This window comes from Bolinopsis microptera, chromosome 8 (genome assembly GCF_026151205.1).
Source record: "Bolinopsis microptera isolate Bmic1 chromosome 8, MBARI_Bmic_1.0, whole genome shotgun sequence".
Classification (NCBI taxonomy): domain Eukaryota; kingdom Metazoa; phylum Ctenophora; class Tentaculata; order Lobata; family Bolinopsidae; genus Bolinopsis; species Bolinopsis microptera.
The window spans coordinates 2857436-2877893 of NC_087079.1; the positions used below are offsets into that span (position 1 = coordinate 2857436).

Below are 20458 nucleotides of genomic sequence, written 5' to 3' on the forward strand. Positions count from 1 at the left end.
ACAGCTCTTAAAACGTGTCGCTTCTGCTGCTCCTCAGAAACGGATGTCATACGTTTTTTAGAGGAGCTCCCCTTCTTTGAAACTCCTATTCTAGAAACCGAAGACCACGTCCTAACTGAGTGCCCCTACTACCATCAACTCAGGTCCAACCTCTCTGACAACCTCAAAAGCCTGTTGATGCTAAAAGAATATGGAGCAATAATGAACTCACCCCATATAAAAGAGTTCGGGAAGTACCTTGCAGACTCCTCAAATCTACGTAATCCTCCTAAAACGTCCCTTAACCCTCGCAAACAGATGTAGTACTCGAACTTTATTTACTGTATTACCTTAAATTATTATAGACGATCTTCTTTTATTTTCGTGAAATTGTAAACGGTTAAATTTTACTATTTTTAAATGATTCAGTTTTGATAATTTTATTTATTCATTTATTCTTTTATTCATTCTTGTATAGCCAAGACGAGTCCGTTAGTGTTCTCTCTGGTAATTTCATGTTTAATCCTGTTTAATCCTATATATATCTGTGCCATTTTACTGACACCACGGCATCAACTTTAACGCGACTTTCCGCATAAACCGTAAAAGATATACAACTGGAACTTTTTTGGCTGGGTCAAATGCTTTAATGGCCTTCAAATCAGCATGAAAAAATAAAAAATTGGCCAAGGAATAATGATTTTAGAACCGAAAATTTGGACCCCCAAGTGGTGTCAAAAACGCCAATTAAATAGGTAATAATTATTTTAGTATTTTGAGTCTTGACACCGTTTAGGGTTATATTATACGGGTTCCTGCTAGTATAAATAAAGCACGGAGTGATAGAATTATCCTTGAAATGGGGCTTCTGGTGGAGCACTGTGTGTCGTGTATGTGCCATTGTCGGACCTTTACTGATAGTTGAAATTCGACATATGACGTCATCTAGCGTCATCTAGCGTCATCTAGCGTGAACTATCGCCAGATGATGATAGATGACGCTAGATGACGCTAGATGACGCTAGATGACGCCAATTAGCGACATTGTCACTAAGTGCACGGCACCTTTCGAATGTCGCTATCTAGCGCTACCTAGCGCTATCTAGCGCTATCTAGCGCTATATGACGCTATATGACGCTAGATGACGCTAGATGACGCTAGATGACGCTAGATGACGCTAAGCACGCAGCACTGACGCCAGGCGACAGATAGCGCTATTTTCATAAAAATTCTAGGGACGACATCTAGCGTCATCTAGCGTCATATGTTGCCGCGACATCTGACGCTATCTGACGCCATCTAGCGATATCTGACGTCATCTGACGACATCTGTCGCGACGACATCTGACGCAGGCGACATCAAGCGCTGGATAGCGGGATAAGTCAATTTACGACAGTTCACGCTATCTAGCGCTATATAGCGCCAGATAGCGCTATATAGCGTCAGATGTCGTTGCGACATATAGCGCTAGATAGCGTTAGATAGCGCTAAATAGCGTTAGATAGCGCTAAATAGCGAAGAATTTTGGGTCGTGACAGTCCAGGCTATTTAGCGCTAGATGTCGCTATCTAGCGCTATATGTCGCTGCGTCAGATGTCGTCGCTACATATAGCACAAGATATCATATCCTATCACAGTAACAGTAATCCTAACTCTGTGTGTGTGTGTGTGTGTGTGTGTGTGTGTGTGTGTGTGTGTGTGTGTGTGTGTGTGTGTGTGTGTGTGTGTGTGTGTGTGTGTGTGTGTGTGTGTGTGTGTGTGTGTGTGTGTGTGTGTGTGTGTGTGTGTGTGGGTGTGGGTGTGGGTGTGGGTGTGGGTGTGGGTGTGGGTGTGGGTGTGGGTGTGGGTGTGGGTGTGGGTGTGGGTGTGTGTGTGGGTGTGGGTGTGGGTGTGGGTGTGGGTGTGGGTGTGGGTGTGGGTGTGGGTGTGGGTGTGGGTGTGGGTGTGGGTGTGGGTGTGGGTGTGGGTGTGGGTGTGGGTGTGGGTGTGGGTGTGGGTGTGGGTGTGGGTGTGGGTGTGGGTGTGGGTGTGGGTGTGGGTGTGGGTGTGGGTGTGGGTGTGGGTGTGGGTGTGGGTGTGGGTGTGGGTGTGGGTGTGGGTGTGGGTGTGGGTGTGGGTGTGGGTGTGGGTGTGGGTGTGGGTGTGGGTGTGGGTGTGGGTGTGGGTGTGGGTGTGGGTGTGGGTGTGGGTGTGGGTGTGGGTGTGGGTGTGGGTGTGGGTGTGGGTGTGGGTGTGGGTGTGGGTGTGGGTGTGGGTGTGGGTGTGGGTGTGGGTGTGGTTGTGGGTGTGGGTGTGGGTGTGGGTGTGGGTGTGGGTGTGGGTGTGGGTGTGGGTGTGGGTGTGGGTGTGGGTGTGGGTGTGGGTGTGGGTGTGGGTGTGGGTGTGGGTGTGGGTGTGGGTGTGGGTGTGGGTGTGGGTTTTTTTTTTTTTTTTAATTTTTTTTTTAAGAGAGGCTGGGCCAAGATAGCCCACGAGAGGATAGCATTGAGATGCTCTGCCTACCTCTGGGGTGTGGCAACCTTGGGGAAGGTTGCCGGTGAAATCAGAGTGATTGGTGGAGGATGGTGTAAGATGATATATGAGTCAAAATGATACGCTTAAATGCCAGCTGGGTTTGGAAAAGTAAAACGAGACGAGACAGCATATGAGATAATACTTTAAGTCACCCCGGTCTGATCCAGCTCTTCCGGCACAATTAAGCGTTTGGTGCGGTTTGCGAAATTGACAATTGTGGTGATGTGTTGGTTGTCGAATATGTCATTGACAGAGAGGTAGTAGTCCTGGAAATATTGACCTCTAATTTGGGCAATAGCTGGACACTGTCCAAGGAAGTGTGAGACAGTGGGTGTGGGTGTGGGTGTGGGTGTAGGTGTGGGTGTGGGTGTGGGTGTGGGTGTGGGTGTGGGTGTGGGTGTGTGTGTGTGTGTGTGTGTATGTGTGTGTGTGTGTGTGTGTGTGTGTGTGTATGTGTGTGTGTGTGTGTGTGTGTGTGTGTGTGTGTGTGTGTGTGTAACTATAAGCTTGCGCGGCTCGTCGAAGTCACCCAACTATTACACTCGATTTATCAAATATTCGGCTGAGTGGAACAAAATATTAAATATCACTTAATCAAGGGGTCGTTTACATATTATAATTATATAAAGGGCCTGATGCCGCCGGCCGGGGTTTTCCAAATTATTATGCTCGCTAGTGTGATTGTGACATAATACTAATAGCTTAATAGCTATGTATGGAACTGATTACTAACAATGAGGGGTCGTTCACATACCCCGTAATCAGTTTTACCATTATAGCTATTATATTTATGTAAATATTACACTAGCGTAATCAATAATCATTTGAAAACCCCAACCTCCTCAGCTGATTACGTAATACTAATTTACCTGAGGACCCCAGGCTTTAATGTTGTTAAACAACATTAGAGATTGAGATTAGAGAATAGAGATTAGGCGGAATGACAGGCTGAGCGCGGCCCAGTAAAATACTAATATGTAAACGACCGTCGACCCTTAACATTTCGGGATCGGAAGAAAGCGGCACGTACTATTTCGACGAAATTTATACAAGTTACTAACATCGTTGATTCATGATGCCAATCTTTCACAGCTCAGTGGTGCATTTCGCCGAAAAGCATTATTGGATACCGAGAAGCATTTTTGGATGCGCGGCGCGACACACTCACAGTAACGCATCGCGTTGATTCACGATGTCAATCCTTCACTGTTCATGTTCACAGCTCGGCGAGGCCCAGTCATGGTGCATATCGCCAATTTAGTAACATAGTTGGTCAGTTCGTACAAAAGTCGTAAAAAATTCGTACAGTTCGGCACGTTTTTTCAGTTTGGGATTAGTTTGGGAAAAATTCGCCTCCTAAATTTTCGAAATATATAATAATAAAAAGCTAATTGCAAAAATTTGTGTTAAAATGGCGGGAAACGATGACGTGCGGATGCATGTTAATATTTAAATCTGAAATGTAACCTCCCGGACAAAAATAACAAATTTTTCGGACTGAAGTGATTACTGATTAAAAAACAAAAATTTTTTTTAAAATTCGGTAAAAATTCCTCGACAGCTTTTTAAAATTTGTACAGTTCGATACCTTTTAAAAGTTCGTACATAAAGTAACGTACTGACCAAGTATGTTTAGTAAAGCACTAGTGGTTGCAAGAAGCATTATATTATTGGCTGCGCGGCGCGGCCCAGTAGTGCATCGCGCTACAACAAACATCGTCAATTAGATTACTCGAAGCTCAAAGCTGTCATGTAAAGTATTTATCCAAAATAATTCCGATCCCGAGGATTGTTACTGGGCCGCGCTCAGCCTGTCATTCCGCCAAATCTTTATTCGCCAAATCTTAATGTTTATGAACATGTACATAATAGCCTGGGTTCCCAGGTAAGAGGATTGACATAACTTATAAATTTATAATATATTAATTCTAAATACTGAATGCATCGCATTTTAGGGGTTTTGGTATTTTCGTAGCTAAATTGCACTAAAGCTTTCGCGCTTGCACTTCACACTTGCCTGTAGTTCGTAAACTGAAAACTCGTGGGTACGATATATGTGATTACTGAACAATAAATTCGGCTCGACTCTCATTACTAGGCTATCCACTCCGATAATCGTTACCGATAATTATCTCCGATAATTCGTTAAAAAAGGTTATCTGTTTATCTAGATAAAACATATTTTTATCGGTATAAAAATTCACTAGAAATTACCGAAAAAACTGCCACAATACCGTAAAATTTTAAAGAAATATTAGTGTTTTTTGCCTTCCCAAGTAATCCAAGAAACAGTCCCAAACGTTTTATAGTATGATAGAAGAGGTAGTTTACTTAAATGTGAGCTTAAGAGGTTTATTTACATTTGTATACCTATGGAACTGTAGAACTGTAGAACTGTAGAAGTCTAGAGAAAGTTATTGACATTGTTATCTTGAGGCTAGGGTGCTGGCGTTCTACCTTACAACCATTCTGGAGACAGGAACGAGCATGTTACTGTTAACAAGAGTCAAAAATACCGGCAGGCGGCAGGGCACTCAATTAAATTCCGTAAGTGTTCTAGATGTGAAACATTGTCTTCAGGAGGAGGAATCTGTTGCTCCAAGTTATCCACAGGATAAGGAAACGGTTCACTGAATCACTTTAAATGTTTTACTGTTTCGAGGAGAATTGGTATTTGTTGCACTACTGTTCTCAAGAGAAGGATACCGGTGGTCTACTGTTTTGAAGAGAACTGGTGCACTACTGTTCTCAGGAGAAGGAAACCGGTGGTCTAATGTTTTGAAGAGAACTGGTGCACTACTGTTCTCAGGAGAAGGAAACCGGTGGTCTACTGTTTTGAAGAGAACTGGTGCACTACTGTTCTCAGGAGAAGGAAACCGGTGGTCTAATGTTTTGAAGAGAACTGGTGCACTACTGTTCTCAGGAGAAGGAAACCGGTGATCTACTGTTTTGAAGAGAACTAGTGCGTTACTGTTCTCAGGAGAAGGAAACCGGTGGTCTACTGTTTTGAAGAGAACTAGTGCGTTACTGTTCTCAGGAGAAGGAAACCCTTGGTCTACTGTTTTGAAAAGAACTGGTGCACTACTGTTCTCAGGAGAAGGAAACCGGTGGTCTACTGTTTTGAAGAGAACTAGTGCGTTACTGTTCTCAGGAGAAGGAAACCGGTGGTCTAATGTTTTGAAGAGAACTAGTGCGTTACTGTTCTCAGGAGAAGGATACCAGTGGTCTACTGTTTTGAAGAGAACTGTTGCACTACTGTTTTCAGGAGAAGGAAACCGGTGGTCTACTGTTTTGAAGAGAACTAGTGCGTTACTGTTCTCAGGAGAAGGAAACCGGTGGTCTACTGTTTTGAAGAGAACTAGTGCGTTACTGTTCTCAGGAGAAGGAAACCCTTGGTCTACTGTTTTGAAGAGAACTGGTACACTACTGTTTTTAGGAGAAGGAAACGGTGATCTACTGTTTTGAAGAGAACTGGTACACTACTGTTCTTAGGAGAAGACAAACCGTTGGTCTACTGTTTTGAAGAGAACTGGTACACTATTGTTCCCCGGAGAAGAAAACTGATGCTCTAATATTTTCAAAAGAAAGGAAGTTGTACTTTAGCAAGATTACTGGTAAACAGTAATAAAAGTCGACAATCAGTTTTTGTGAAATTTGGAAAACATTTTGGCTTTGGCCTTCAGCAGAAAAATTATCGGTTTTATCGGTTTTATCTAGATAAAACCTAAATTTTTATCTGTTTATCTAGATAAAAGATTTCATACCGATAATGGATAGCCTACTCATTACATTCTTTTAATAACTTGCTGTGCGAGATTTCAATACTATTAATTTGCAAATGCTAATTTAACATTTAGATCTTTACATCATCTTCTTTCACATAGCCATGTGTCTAAGCGTACTACTAGCGAGAGGGCTATGGTTAGAGCATAAACAGGTTATACTGGACGAATCTCACTCGTTAACGGGTGATACTCGTAATTTACTATCACGCGCCGCTTTTTCTCAAAATATTAGTCTAAGCCTATACCAGCCGGCAAAGTTTATATATGTAACCTACATACAACGTTAAAATTTAGTTGAGTTTTGAACGTTGCTTATAGTTGATAAGGTAACCTTGATCTAACGTAAAATAATAAACGTTTTGCAACGTTAAAAATAAAACCTATAACCAACGTTAGATATTTAACGTTTAACAACGTTTTATATGTAACCTACATACAACTTTAAAATGTAGTTGAATTTTAAACCCTGCTTATAGTTAATAAGGTAACCTTGATCTGACGTCAAATAATAAACGTTTTGCAACGTTAAAAATAAAACCTATAGGCTATAACCAACGTTAGATATTTAACCTTTAACAACGTTTTATAATTATATGTAACCTACATACAACTTTAAAATGTAGTTGAATCTTAAACTCTGCTTATAGTTAGTAAGGTAACCTTGATCTGACGTCAAATAATAAACGTTTTGCAACGTTAAAAATAAAACTTATAACCACCGTTAGATATTTAACGTTTAACATAAACAACTATAGCCATAGCTATAGCTGTCGCCGCGATATCTAGCGCTAGATAGCGCTATCTAGCGTAAACTGTCACAAACCGATATTCTCCGCTAGATAGCACTATCTATCGCTAACAAGCGTTATCTAGCGGAGAATGTCGATTTGTGACAGTTTACGCTAGATAGCGTTATCTAGCGCTAGCTGTCGCCGCGATATCTAGCGCTAGATAGCGCTATCTAGCGCTATCTAGCGTAAACTGTCACAAACCGACATTCTCCGCTAGATAGCGCCAGATAGCGCTAGATAGCGCTAGATAGCGCTGCGTCAGATGTCGTTGCGACATATAGCGTTAGATAGCGCTAGATACCGCTAGATGTCGCAAAAAAAAGGGCGGAAATTTTATGAAAATAGCGCTATCTGTCGCCTGGCGTCAGTGCTGCGTGCTTTACTGGGCCGCGCTCAGCCTGTCATTCCGCCAAATCTTTATGTTAATGAACATAATAGCCTGGGGTCCTCAGGTAATGCGTGCTTAGCGTCATCTAGCGTCATCTAGCGTCATCTAGCGTCATATAGCGTCATATAGCGTCATATAGCGCTAGATAGCGCTAGATAGCGCTAGAAAGCGCTAGATAGCGACATTCGAAAGGTGCCGTGCACTTAGCGACAATGTCGCTAATTGGCGTCATCTAGCGTCATCTAGCGTCATCTAGCGTCATCTATCATCATCTGGCGATATTTCACGCTAGATGACGCTAGATGACGTCATATGTCGAATTTAAACTATCAGTAAAGGTCCCCATTGTCCAGGTTCAATGGCTTCACATGTTATGAAGTATAAACTATGTACCAAAGTAACAATGGTTTTAAAAATACATCTTACTATATATATTATATAAAGCGAGACGATAGTAATAGTATTCCGTGCCATTTTACTGACACCACGGCATCAACTTTAACGCGACTTTCCGCAAAAACCGTAAAAGATATACAACAGCGATCGCGTCTGTATTCTGTAACTAAACAAAGTTATATAATAATAGTTAATAGTACTATGTACAGTATGCACTGAAGGGGTATCCTAGGAAGTTTCTTGCACTTTTAACAGGTACCCTTCCTCATTTAACTGGGGTTCGAAAACTGGACCTTCTGCGCAGAAGGCGGATGCTCTAACCACTAGGCCACCTAGCCCCTAAGGCTATAGCTATTATAGCTATTTTTTTGTTAAATTACTACCAAATCCAAATATAGCCAAATTGGTAAGATTTGTTTAAAAGCTGAAGCGTTTGAAGGGGGTCTAGCCTTTGCCTATTTTTGTCCATTTAATTATAAGACCCAAGTTAAGTGTAGGAAGTTGATGATATACCTTATCGGACCTTATTTGGACGGACATTAAATGAACGGACATAATTATGAACGGACATTAATATGAACGCTAGAAGGCACTCAAAACCATCAAAAATCCGATTTTTTTCCATTTTTTAAGACTTTTTTTATTTCAGAAAATGATTTTTAAATCCATTTTTTATACAGTAAGTAAGAAAAGCAGTCGTTAACAGTAAAAATCTTAAAATACGAATTCTTATAGCAAAACTAATAGTTTCGATTAATTGCATCAATTATCACATGCTGTAAAAATCTCTTCGGGTTGCTTTCGGGTGGATACTTGATTGACGTTGTCAACCCTTCCAGACCTGTGACCGAACGTTTGAGGACTCAAAGTTTTTCTACAAGTAAAAACTACTTTTCTCCGTGTTTTAAGCTATTTCGATCATTTTGAGCCAATTACAAAATTTTACATTTTTTCTAATTAGCTAATTGATAATTATCCAATTAACTAATTGTCTGACGTAAAAAGTGTCTTTACAACAGTTTTTCCTCCTGATAAGATGAACACCCTCGATTAATCTGCAAGCTTTTGCGAAGATCAAAACTAAGGATATTCGACAAACAAGAAAGGTGGTAAAAAGTGGTAAAAGTGGCAAAAAGTGGGCGTAAGACACGTGGAAAAGTTTGGAAAAGTTGGTCAGCCATAAAGGGCACCCAATGGGACTCAAAAACGTCAAAAATCCTTCGAAAGCTTTTTGTGTTGGTCGATCGATTTTTTCAGTACTACGATCTGTCTGTACTATACTGTCCGTGATCTAGCTCGTGATGTTAAACGTGACCTTTCCTAAATCTTGACCAGATTCATGATCTTGTAATACTACAGAATACTACAGAATTCTGTAAAGAGTGATCACCGTAAAATTTATATCACGAACATCACGAACTAGATCACGGACTGTATGGTTATGCAATATTCAAATATATATTCAGATATATTCAGCTACATAACATTATCGTGGAGCTTTAGTTTAAAGACTGTAGTTTAATTGTTTCCAAGATTAGGTTTAGAAGTTTATTATAATAGTAATAAATGTATGTATATATGTATTATCTTTTATTTGCAACTAATTATCGGCAAAATATCAAAATAACATTTTAAACTTTGAACGAATTTGACTACCCTCTCCGCCATTTCCCTATTTTCTGTGATCAAGGCTTGTTTTTTTCATTGGGTCTTTCTATTCTCTAATTAGCTAGCTTTAAGTATGATGCTCCATGAACAGAGCTAACATTTTTCCAATTAATTCTTATCTGAAATATCGTATCGGAGATAATACACCTCGAATTTACATTCATATCATTTTCTAGTGACCATCATCAAATACCAACATATTTACACGTACGCGTACGGTTGTTGACTTTCCAGTAAAATGAAGCAGCAAAATGTACCAGAGTTTAAAGATGATATGAATATGGAAGAAGATTGCATCCTACCAGAATTGATAAAGACAGATATCAAGAAAGAGGGCCTGGAAGATTACATCGTACCAGAATTGATAAAGACAGATATCAAGAAAGAGGGCCTGGAAGATTACATCGTACCAGAATTGATGAAGACAGATATCAAGAAAGAGGAAGATAATCTTGTTATTAAATCAGAAAGGTATTCGAATCCTACTTCTCAGATGCATTGTCCCATCCAAGAATCAGCATTACCTTGTCAACAGTTGGTTCATACTGATGAAAAGACTTACAAGACTGAATGTTCGTACAGTGCAAGCAAAACAACAGCTTTAGTTCTACATCAACAGATTCATACTGGTGAAAAAACGTATAAATGCTCTGAATGTTCCTACAGTGCAAGCCGAAAGAGAGCTTTAGTTTTACATCGTCGGACTCATACTGGCGAAAAAATGTACAGCTGCTCTGAATGTTCCTACAGTTCAAGCCAAAAATCAGCTTTAGTTTCACATCGACGGACTCATACTGGTGAAAAGCCATATAAATGCTCTGAATGTTCCTACAGCGCAAGCGTAAAACCAAATTTAGTTCGCCATCAGCTGATTCACACTGGTGAAAAACCTTACAAATGCTCTGAATGTTCCTAATCCTACAGCTCAAGCCAAAAATCAGCTTTAGTTTCACATCGACGGACTCATACTGGTGAAAAAACCATATAGTTGCTCTGAATGTTCCTACAGTTCAAGCCAAAAATCAGTTTTAGTTTCACATCGACGGACTCATACTGGTGAAAAACCATATAAATGCTCTGAATGCAATGTTCCTACAGTGCAAGCAACAGATCGAATTTAGTTTGCCATCGGCGGACTCATACTGGCGAAAAGCCATATAAATGCTCTAAATGTTCCAACAGTGCAAACCTAAAACCAAATGACAGTAAAAATACATATCGATCTTCTGAATGTTCTTATGATGGTTGTCATAAGTCAACTTTGGCTTTTCCAAAGCGGAACTATACCGGAGAAAACTCACACACTTTTCATGAAAAACAAAACGATAGTGTTGAAGGACCCCTTTTTGTTAAACCTATACCTTTCGTGAAGCCTCTAACATCTTTAGCTGAGTCAGCTGACTCCCTACTCTCCAGTTCCAGCTTACTTCCCGGTTCCTTCTCCAGTTACCAACCAACATCTCACTTGTCTCCCCCAGCAATAAGTGGAACAACAAATTTCTCAACAGTTAATACCACAAAAGCCGCCAAGGGGGTGGGTGGATCTTTTGACAAAATTCCAAAATGACATTTACTCTTAGTCGACGTCGAGTAGAGAACTTGGTACTTGATCCCCCTCCCGGAGTTATAGGAAGTTAAATTCAATCTTCACTAGTCAAGTCACGGCTGTTGTACTTGGAAATCACGTTAAATTAGTTTGGCCTTTTGTTTACCCTCACCGGTGATGTTTTATAATTTTGCTTACAGACTATCGTGATTGCTTGATAATTTTGTTGCAGGCTGATGCAAATTTCGACTGAGCGAGTTCATATACTTTTGCATTTTCCCGAATTTTAGGTATTTTAAGTTGGGGAATGGGGGAAAAACGTGGGAAGGCGACAAATGCACATAGGTATGTTTGGTCACTGATATCACACCTGACACCATGCAACAGGTGCGAAGTAAAGCTCAAAAGTCAAAACCGTTACCGTGGAGCTTTAGTTTGGAGAGTTCTAGTTTTAGGGAGCATCCACATATCAGTATTACTATTACGTCAGCAAGTTTTTGGCCATTGTTTGTTGTTACCCAATCCGTCAATCCGTGTTAGCAACTGTTTTCACATAGCCAATGATAGTTCGTCTGGTGCGTCGAAGTCCTCCAAGGCCCATATCAGTTAAATCTTTCCAATTAATTTTAATCTGAAATGTCGATTCGAAGAGAGGATATCTCGAATTTATATTCATACTAGAAAGCCCGTGGTAACAGGGACGAAGCTAGTAGTATTCTTTGAAAGAAGGTTTTAATCGCATCAAAAAAGATCCATCCCGACCGAAGATACAGTCAATTTAAATATAAAACACTTTAAACACAACGTAATTACCACAAAACCGATCAAAATGACATTAAAACAATCTTTGCACGTGCATGTGTGCATTAAAACACCGTTGCTATGGAACCTTTTGGTTGTTACCTAAATTCCTATTTCTCATCTAATTTGCACGTGGGCGGTCGTACAGACAGACAGACAACAGAAATAATTCTTTGAATTATAGTAGAGATTATTGTTTAGCGATGATCATCAAATGCTAACATCTCTACACGTAGGGTAATTTACTTTCCGAAAAATGGAACAGCGAAATGCACCAGAGTTTAAAGATGATATGAAAATGGAAGAAGATTGTGTCCTACCAGAGTTGATAAAGACAGAGATCAAGAAAGAGGGCCTGGAAGATTGCAACTTACCAGAATTGATAAAGACAGAGATCAAGAAAGAGGGCCTGGAAGATTGCAACTTACCAGAATTGTTAAAGTCAGAGATAAAGAAAGAGGAAGATAATCTTGTTATTAAAACAGAAAGGTATTCGAATCCTACTTCTCAGATGCATTGTCCCATCCAAGAATCAGCATTACCTTGTCAACAGTCGGTTCATACTGATGAGAAGTCTTACAACTGCTCTGAATGTTCGTACAGTGCAAGCGTAAAACCCAATCTAGTTCGTCATCAGCTGATTCACACTGGTGAAAAACCTTACAAATGCTCTGAATGTTCCTACAGTGCAAGCGTAAAACCCAATTTAGTTCGTCATCAGCTGATTCACACTGGTGAAAAACCTTACAAATGCTCTGAATGTTCCTACAGTGCAAGCCGAAAACACAATTTAGTTCGTCATAAGCTGATTCACACTGGTGAAAAGCCTTACAAATGCTCTGAATGTTCCTACAGTGCAAGCCAAAAGAGAGCTTTAGTTTTACATCGACGGACTCATACTGGTGAAAAGCCATATAAATGCTCTGAATGTTCCTACAGTTCAAGCGTACAACCGAATTTAGTTCGCCATCAGCTGATTCACACTGGTGAAAAACCTTACAAATGCTCTGAATGTTCCTACAGTGCAAGCGTAAAACCCAATTTAGTTCGTCATCAGCTGATTCACACTGGTGAAAAACCTTACAAATGCTCTGAATGTTCCTACAGTGCAAATCAAAAGATAGCATTAGTTTTACATCGGCGGACTCATACTGGCGAAAAACCGTATAATGCTCCGAATGTTCCTACAGTTCAAGCCAAAAACAAAATTTAGCTCGTCATCAGCAAACTCATATCAGTGAAAATCAAAAGCCTTACAAATGCTCTGAATGTTCCTACAGCGCAAGCCAAAAATCAGTTTTAGTTTCACATCGACGGACTCATACTGGTGAAAACCCATATAAATGCTCTGAATGTTCCTACACTGCAAGCGACAGATCAAATTTAGTTTTGCCATCGGCGGACTCATACTGGTGAAAAACCATATAAATGCTCTAAAAGTAAATGTTCCAACAGTGCAAGCCTTAAACCAAATGACAGTAAAAATACATATCGATCTTCTGAATGTTCTTTTATTGGTTTTCATAAGTCAATCTTATAGCTGCAGGAACTGGACGAAGTTTTTAACTCAAATCAAATTTAATGATCAAAGCCAAAAGCTGATGTAAAAGGTTTTGTAAAAGGTTTTGTAAAGTGAAATTAGTTTCTTATTTTCATAGTTAATATTCGGGTTTTATCAAGTTTTCGAGCAACTATTACATGTAAGACCTAACCTTCATTTGGATATTTAAAAGACAAATTAAATACACACAAGGGTTTACGGTAAGGTAAATCGGGGTTTACTGTAGGAATCAGTAAAACCGCAATTTACCTTACCGTTAATCCCGGTTTACCGTACAGCCCATACTCATAGGGAGTTTAAGCAGACTGAAACTATTAATATTATATCGTTAAATTCGCTGATAATGATGATACTCATACATTGTACACTGTGTTCATACTTCAATTTAAAGCCGCATACAGTTCAGTGTGTTGATAAGAACACAACTGATACGAAAGCGAGTGAATTTGTAACGTTACTAGAATAGACTGTGCATGCAACTGTCGGAAAATCTATATATTCGAGAGTAGGTTGAACAATTAATACCAGATTATACGAGTAAGTTCTTTATTTCAAAGTTAAAGTCATAAAAGAAGCACAAGAATCGCATAAATATACTTGATTATCTAATCGATTGTGATAATTTTCTTGCTTGAATCATTTAAGTTGTCAAATAATTTAACGTTCTATTCGTTGTCGTGAGCTTTTAAAACCAATACTTATAAATGTAAAACTAAAAGAGTACGAAGTTCAAGATTAAATGTAAATTTAATAAATTTAAATTGGTCGTGATGATACCATGTTACGTGGAAATGAAGATTGGCGGAAGAGTAAGATTCTTGGGTCATTGTTGTGTAGTGAAAGTGATATAGCTGCTCGATGCATTGCTGGGAACAATGCCTTCTATAAGTTCACCAAGATCTGGTCTCAGCAGAATATCTCCGTTACCAGAAAGATAGCAGTATACGAAGCCCAAATTGTATCAATCATCGTGTACAATTGCAGTAGTTGGTGTCCTACTGCAAAGTCACTAGAAAAACTAGACATTTGCCATAGAAAACACCTTAGATCATTACTGAACATTTATTGGCCTCATGGAACAATATCCAATGCAAACTTGTACCTAAGATGTAACTCAGTTAAGCTATCAGATCGTGTCCCTAAAGCAAGGTGGAAGCTCCTAGGTCATATCTTGCGTAGTGCTGATGACTCCCCCGCTGCATTAGCGTTAAAGTTTGCTGTCACAACAAACTGTAAAGGGCGCGTCGGTGCGCATCGTAAGAATTTGTTCAAGATTATTGTGAATGATTTGACCCGTAGAGGTTTAAAACTTAACTCTTTGAATGATCTTAATAAGCTTAAGATATTAGCCGATGATAGAGTTGCTTGGAGAAACAAATTTTAACTATAGCTGTCTTGATCTGTACTGATCACCATTTTAGGATGACTTGATTTCTTTTAGGGGTTTTGAATATTTTAATGGTGTAAACAGTTTCTTAATAATAATATTATATATTGTATGATGTATAGTATTTAAATTCACGATCATGGTGCAGCTGCTGCTGTGTTAGTGTTATGTTAAGTTATAATGTTAAGTTTCACGTGTGGTTGCTAGTCCGTGAGGTTGTAAAAGTCACATACCTGATACATAAAAGCATACACAAGTCCACTGCAAATTTAGAAACGTATATTATAGTTTGCTACATTAGCCCCGTGGTAACCATGGTAACCGTCGTAACCATGGTAACCATGGTAACCGTCGTAACCATGGTAACCGTCGTAACGCTATCACGCTTTTAACTAATGAATGTAGATTGCAATTTGAGGCCGAATCTAATCGAACTTTTAATCTTACTTCCTATTCTGGGCATGGGACACTGATCTCTGCAAGGCTTACACACATAACCTTAATTAATTTATTGGAATTTGTGGAACTTGTTGGTATCCGATGAGATTCCATACCTCATACCTCTGTGTAGGTATAAATGTGAATAACGAAATTATTTTTGTGAGCTCATAGTCATACTGGTTGTTGATTGTAAGTTTAATATCTGGTCACTGGGATCCTGCATAATTTTGATATTCTCTTTACAGAGTTGCCATTGCTTTTATCTGATTTAGTAGTGAAATAAATACGTTTAAACTAAAAACGTAGCTTGATTTGTCTGGAAATTCCAATTTTGTCGTTGAAATAGCCTTTTCTCTTCGGTAGTTACCTGTTACTGCTGCCTTTTTAATGTTTTGAGCTTTATGGTAGTTTGATTTATTGCTTCGTAATCAGCTGCATTTCAATCGAAAGTTTTTGAGTTTCAACTTTAAAGCTCCTTCTGCCAGGTTGTGTGCTCTAACGTACATTTCTTACATTCCAGCTAAGCCCTTATAATAAGGCTTTGAACATTATAGCCAGGAAATATTCAAGGAAGAATTCCAAGGATTCTTGGGACTGGAGGATTCTACAAATTCTAGAATCTACGATTTTCCCTTTAAAAGGTGTTTTTGTTGTTGTTGATATTTTTAGGAATCTGACCATCACTAACACTATCCGATTTAACAAAAAAGTTATAAGATGAGTCCACGGCCGGGTGAACCGTACACAACGCTTGAAGGAGATGATGATGCAGCTGTGATTGAGACTAGTGAGGAGAAGGGGGACTCTGGTTCACTGACAGTGGAAGAGATGGTGAACACGTAAGTGCAGAATATCATCGGAATTTATGTTATGCGTTTACATACTCGGGTACTTGCCAAGTTGACTGGTTGACAAGACATGATGGCTCATTAATGTGATTTTCACATTGAAAATGATAATTCCGACAAACCTTTGCGTAATTTATAATGAACGAATATTGAATATGTAAATATTTTCTTTAACAGGACAATTGGTGCAAATAGCTCTAAAGCATCTGTTTGGATCTTCATCTCACTCTATCTACTAGGACAGTTAGCAAGGGTGGCTGGCCCAGCTCTCGCTCTCATACCAATCTTCACAGGTGACTGTCTATAATTAAAATATGAAGAAGCAACTCTGAATCAATGTGAATTAATATTATTCAAAGATCTGGAAAAGTAATGAAGCAAATCTTATATCAGTGCTTATTCATAAACAATATTTACTGTTATATATTGATGTAACTGATCTCAAAATAATGAAAATCAAGCGTGATTTAATGGGAAGTTCATAATATGTCTGTACTGCAACTCATTTCCGATTTTTCTTAGGTTTCCTGAATTACGAAGACTGGGAATGTACCTCTGGTAAATGTGTTGAGCTAATGAACAACTTCACGGGTGAGCCGAAAACATTTTTCAGTCGTGCCACAATCTGCGACAATTCACTGGAGCCAAACGTAGATTTCAACTGGAATACTGAAAGAACAAGTTACGCTATAGAATGGGGTCTGATTTGCTCGGACGAGAACAAGGACTCTAACATCAAGAGCTTCTTCTTCCTCGGTGCTTTTATGGGTCTCCTAACAGGTGGAGCTTTATTTGATAGGATCGGCAGGAAGACGACCTGTCTAGTTGGAATTGGAGTGACATCAGTCTCCTGTCTGGCTGTCTTCTTTGTGAACAGCTACGAAATCATGCTGATTCTCAGAGTAGTGCACGGGTTCGGAGCTTTCATCGTGGTGGAGGGTGTTGATTTGCTGGCTGTGGAGTTCACTCCTTCTGATCTCAGGAACCTGAGTCAGATCCTGAGTAACTGCTTGTGGAGTCTGGGCTCTTTTCTTATAATTGGTATTTCTTATAGCATGAGGGATTGGCACCACATCTACTTGGTTCTAGGACTTGTTTTCGCTGTCACCGCTGTAGCAGTCTTCATTTACCCAGAATCACCCAGATTTCACCTCGTTAAAGGAAGAGAGAAAGAAGCAAGGGTAACATTCAAGAAGCTGTCAAAGATCTTCAACACCAAAGAAATATCAGACGACACAAAGCTGACATACCAAGATTACGACAAGAACATCCTCGGACAAATCAAAGACTTCATAAAATATCCCGTGATGCTGAAAAACACAGCTATCCTACTAGTATGTTGGGCGGCAATATCTTGCGTGTACTACGGTCTCAACTTCAGCTGGGGTAAGCTAGGAGCAGATATCTACAGCAGCATTCTCTTCGCTTCCCTCGGAGGTCTCATATCTGACGTGTCCGGGATGAACTACTTCATCATACACTTCTTCGGGAGAAAGAAAGCTGTGGTGATATGTTTTGCTGGGATCGCTGCACTCTTCTTCATCTCTATTCCCAGTTATGGGGTTCATCTTGCTGGCGGTTGGAATCTTGATCACGTGGTATGTCTACTTGCATCACTATTCATCGGGGGTGGGTGGGGTTCAGTGATACTCCTAACCAAGGAGCTGTCCCCTACTTCCCACAGAGGGATGATATTCTGCATGGGTTCTGCCTCTGCCAGGGTAGGTGCGTTTATCGGACCCAAGATGACGCTGCTCTACAACACCATTAATGCTAGAATCGTCCTGGCGATATTCGGGGGTATTGCATCCTTCGCTGCATTCCTGGCGTACTTTAACTCTGATAGTACTAACAAACCAATACCTTCCACTCCTGAGGATCTGGTGCAACTGAGATCGGACACTGGACATAGGAAGCTCGGCGAGGGAGATATTGAACTTTGAATGAGCATTACACTGGCATTAACTGGATGCACAAACTTGGTAGTGAAAAGCTTTTATTTTTATAGTTTGGACATTTTTAGATGGTCCGTTCGAGTAATGTCAGCGGTGGAGACGGTGGTGACGCCAACTCCAACATATTTAACCCGAAGAAGAAATCATTTGTATCAACAACCATTGCATTAATGATCAGCTTCGCCACATTTAACATCCGTGGGCTCGGTGTTCAGCAAGATGATAGCTTACATAGTAAACGTGAGTTACTAGGATTAGACTGTGAAAAGTACAATGTCGACATCTGCGCTCTGCAGGAAACTAAAGTCACCGAATCAGACAGCCTTGTTTTGCGCAACGGTTTTAACTTGTTTCTGTTCGAGCAGTTGGATAGTCGCCATGGAGGCTTGGGTTTTATAATCAGTCCTCGCATGATGAACTATGTGGTTCGCTGGAAGTACATCAGTGACCGGGTATGCTATGTCGATATTTGCATCCCCTCACGTAGCGGTACACCCCTACGTTGCAGGGTGATCAATGCCTACTGTCCACATCAGGGGCTAGTCCGTAAAAATTCCAGTTGTTTTGGATAACTTTTATGGGCAGCTAAGAGAGGCCAAGAATGTACCCTCTAATGTGGAGTTGCAATTTCTGGGTGACTTTAATTCAAAACTGGGTAAATTATCCCCTTCTGATATTGAACAGGGTTTTGGTAGATATATGGGGAAATACGGAATGGGAGTAAGGAACGAAAATGGTTCTAGATTACTGGATTTTATCTCAGAAAATAATCTGTTTGCTGTGAACACTAGTTTTATACAACCTAGCAGACGTGTTACATCATTTACTGGTTGGCGGAAGGATTGGTCGGCTGGTCGGTACAGTAAGAAGACACTGCCTGTATACTCTCAAATAGATTACATACTATGCCGAAATAGATCTAAGTGTCTTTTGACTCAATCAAGAACTTATGCTGGTACTAAAACATTTTCAGATCATAGACTTGTCATTGCTCGCATCAATTTCAGCAACATTCATCTTTGTTTCAAACCTAAACAACGTCGTGTTCCTTCTTATAATATATCAGAACTTGTAAGCAACAAAGATATGCAACATAAATATCACTTGGCCCTTGAAGGCAAGTTCTCAAATTTTGTGACCAGCAACGATCCAAATGCCGACCTTCAAAATCTTATGTCTCATATTCGTGATGCTGCCAATGTTTCCATCGGCCCAAAACCTAAAGCTCGCTTGAAACATCACAGCAGTGATGACACTCTCAAAGAGCTTGTTGAAAAGCGTCACGATCTCCGACAGCTACTTAACAATAGTCGATCTCTTGATCGAACTACATTGAGGTCATCCATCAACCACCTCACTAATAGTATCCAGAAAAGATTAGTTGAAGTGAGGTCTGCTCAAGCTGATCAGACCTATAGTGATATTACTAACACAAACGATTCAAGGAAAATGTTTGAAGCAGTAAGACATCTTCAGAAAAGTAAACCACCTAATAACTCGATTGGTGTTCATGATGAAAATGGCTGTTTGATTGCATCTGACGACATGAAAGCTTCTGTTGTTAGAGACTATCTCGAAAAACAGCTGACTCGCAATGAGCAACCTCTCGAGCCTTTTGAGGGTCTACCACGTGCTCTCAATGTCCCTTTTACTGGAGTTGAAATACATGCAGCCACCTCTAGCTTGAAAAATGGGAGGGCAAATGGTCCCGATGGAATACCCAACGAGCTAATTAAGTACTCTAATAGTACAGTCCATGAACATTATGCTGGAATCATAAACAGTTGTTTCGAGACACATACTTTCCCCATTTCCATTGGTGAGGCTACTATAACACCCTTACAGAAGCCAAAAAAACCTATTGGTCCTCTGAAGAATTTACGTCCACTCACCTTGTCCAATGCAGCCAGAAAAATTCTGTCTATGGCTACTCTTAAAAGGATAGAAGAAAAAGTGAACGCCTTCACTGGTCCATGGCAGTGTGCATACAAACGCGCTCGTTCTTGTGCTGATATTGTTTGGTGTTAGCGAGTTCTACTGTCAGTTGTCCAAAGGAAGAAATGGGAGTATCATCGCATGGGCATTGATATGTCTAGTGCGTTTGACACGATCAAACGCACTACGATTCTTGAACTCCTGAAACTGTGTGGCTGTACTGAGGATGAGCTGAGGATTGTCCGGTTGTTGTTGTCCAACACAAAGCTACGGGTGAAGGTAAATGGAGTTCTTTCAGCTGAGTTTTTAAGTCTCCTTGGAGCTTTCCAAGGTGACTGTCTATCCGGCTGTCTGTTCACCCTTGTCTTGGCTGGTGCTTTGAATGAACTTAGATGGACTATAACAATCAGTTTAGATAGGCCGATCCCCCCGATTACTATTGCTGGCCTTCCACTTGACAC

General features: G+C 40.2%; 3 protein-coding genes across 5 annotated transcripts in view; all 3 read left to right on the top strand.

Moving 5' to 3' along the window:
* The window catches only part of LOC134819166 (uncharacterized), a 93306-nt gene that overhangs the window by 7995 nt on the left and 64853 nt on the right, over positions 1–20458 (top strand). The gene's annotated exons all lie outside the window — the stretch shown is intronic.
* On the top strand, positions 15974–18119 carry LOC134819759 (solute carrier family 22 member 15-like). Its single transcript, XM_063829896.1, has 3 exons — positions 15974–16098; positions 16285–16400; positions 16630–18119. The coding sequence occupies exons 1-3, from the start codon at positions 15977–15979 to the stop codon at positions 18048–18050; spliced, it is 1659 nt and encodes a 552-aa protein (XP_063685966.1). The 5' UTR covers positions 15974–15976; the 3' UTR covers positions 18051–18119.
* LOC134819872 (uncharacterized) lies at positions 19236–20090 on the top strand. Its single transcript, XM_063830023.1, has one exon. It carries the CDS (start codon positions 19236–19238, stop codon positions 20088–20090), a length of 855 nt encoding a protein of 284 aa, XP_063686093.1.

Coding starts and splice junctions, on each gene's coding strand:
- LOC134819759 (XM_063829896.1), top strand. CDS start 15,977: ATGAGTCCACGGCCGGGTGAACCGTACACAACGCTTGAAGGAGATGAT. Junction 16,099..16,284: donor GTGGAAGAGATGGTGAACAC/GTAAGTGCAGAA, acceptor TTTCTTTAACAG/GACAATTGGTGCAAATAGCT. Junction 16,401..16,629: donor TCTCATACCAATCTTCACAG/GTGACTGTCTAT, acceptor GATTTTTCTTAG/GTTTCCTGAATTACGAAGAC.
- LOC134819872 (XM_063830023.1), top strand. CDS start 19,236: ATGTCTCATATTCGTGATGCTGCCAATGTTTCCATCGGCCCAAAACCT.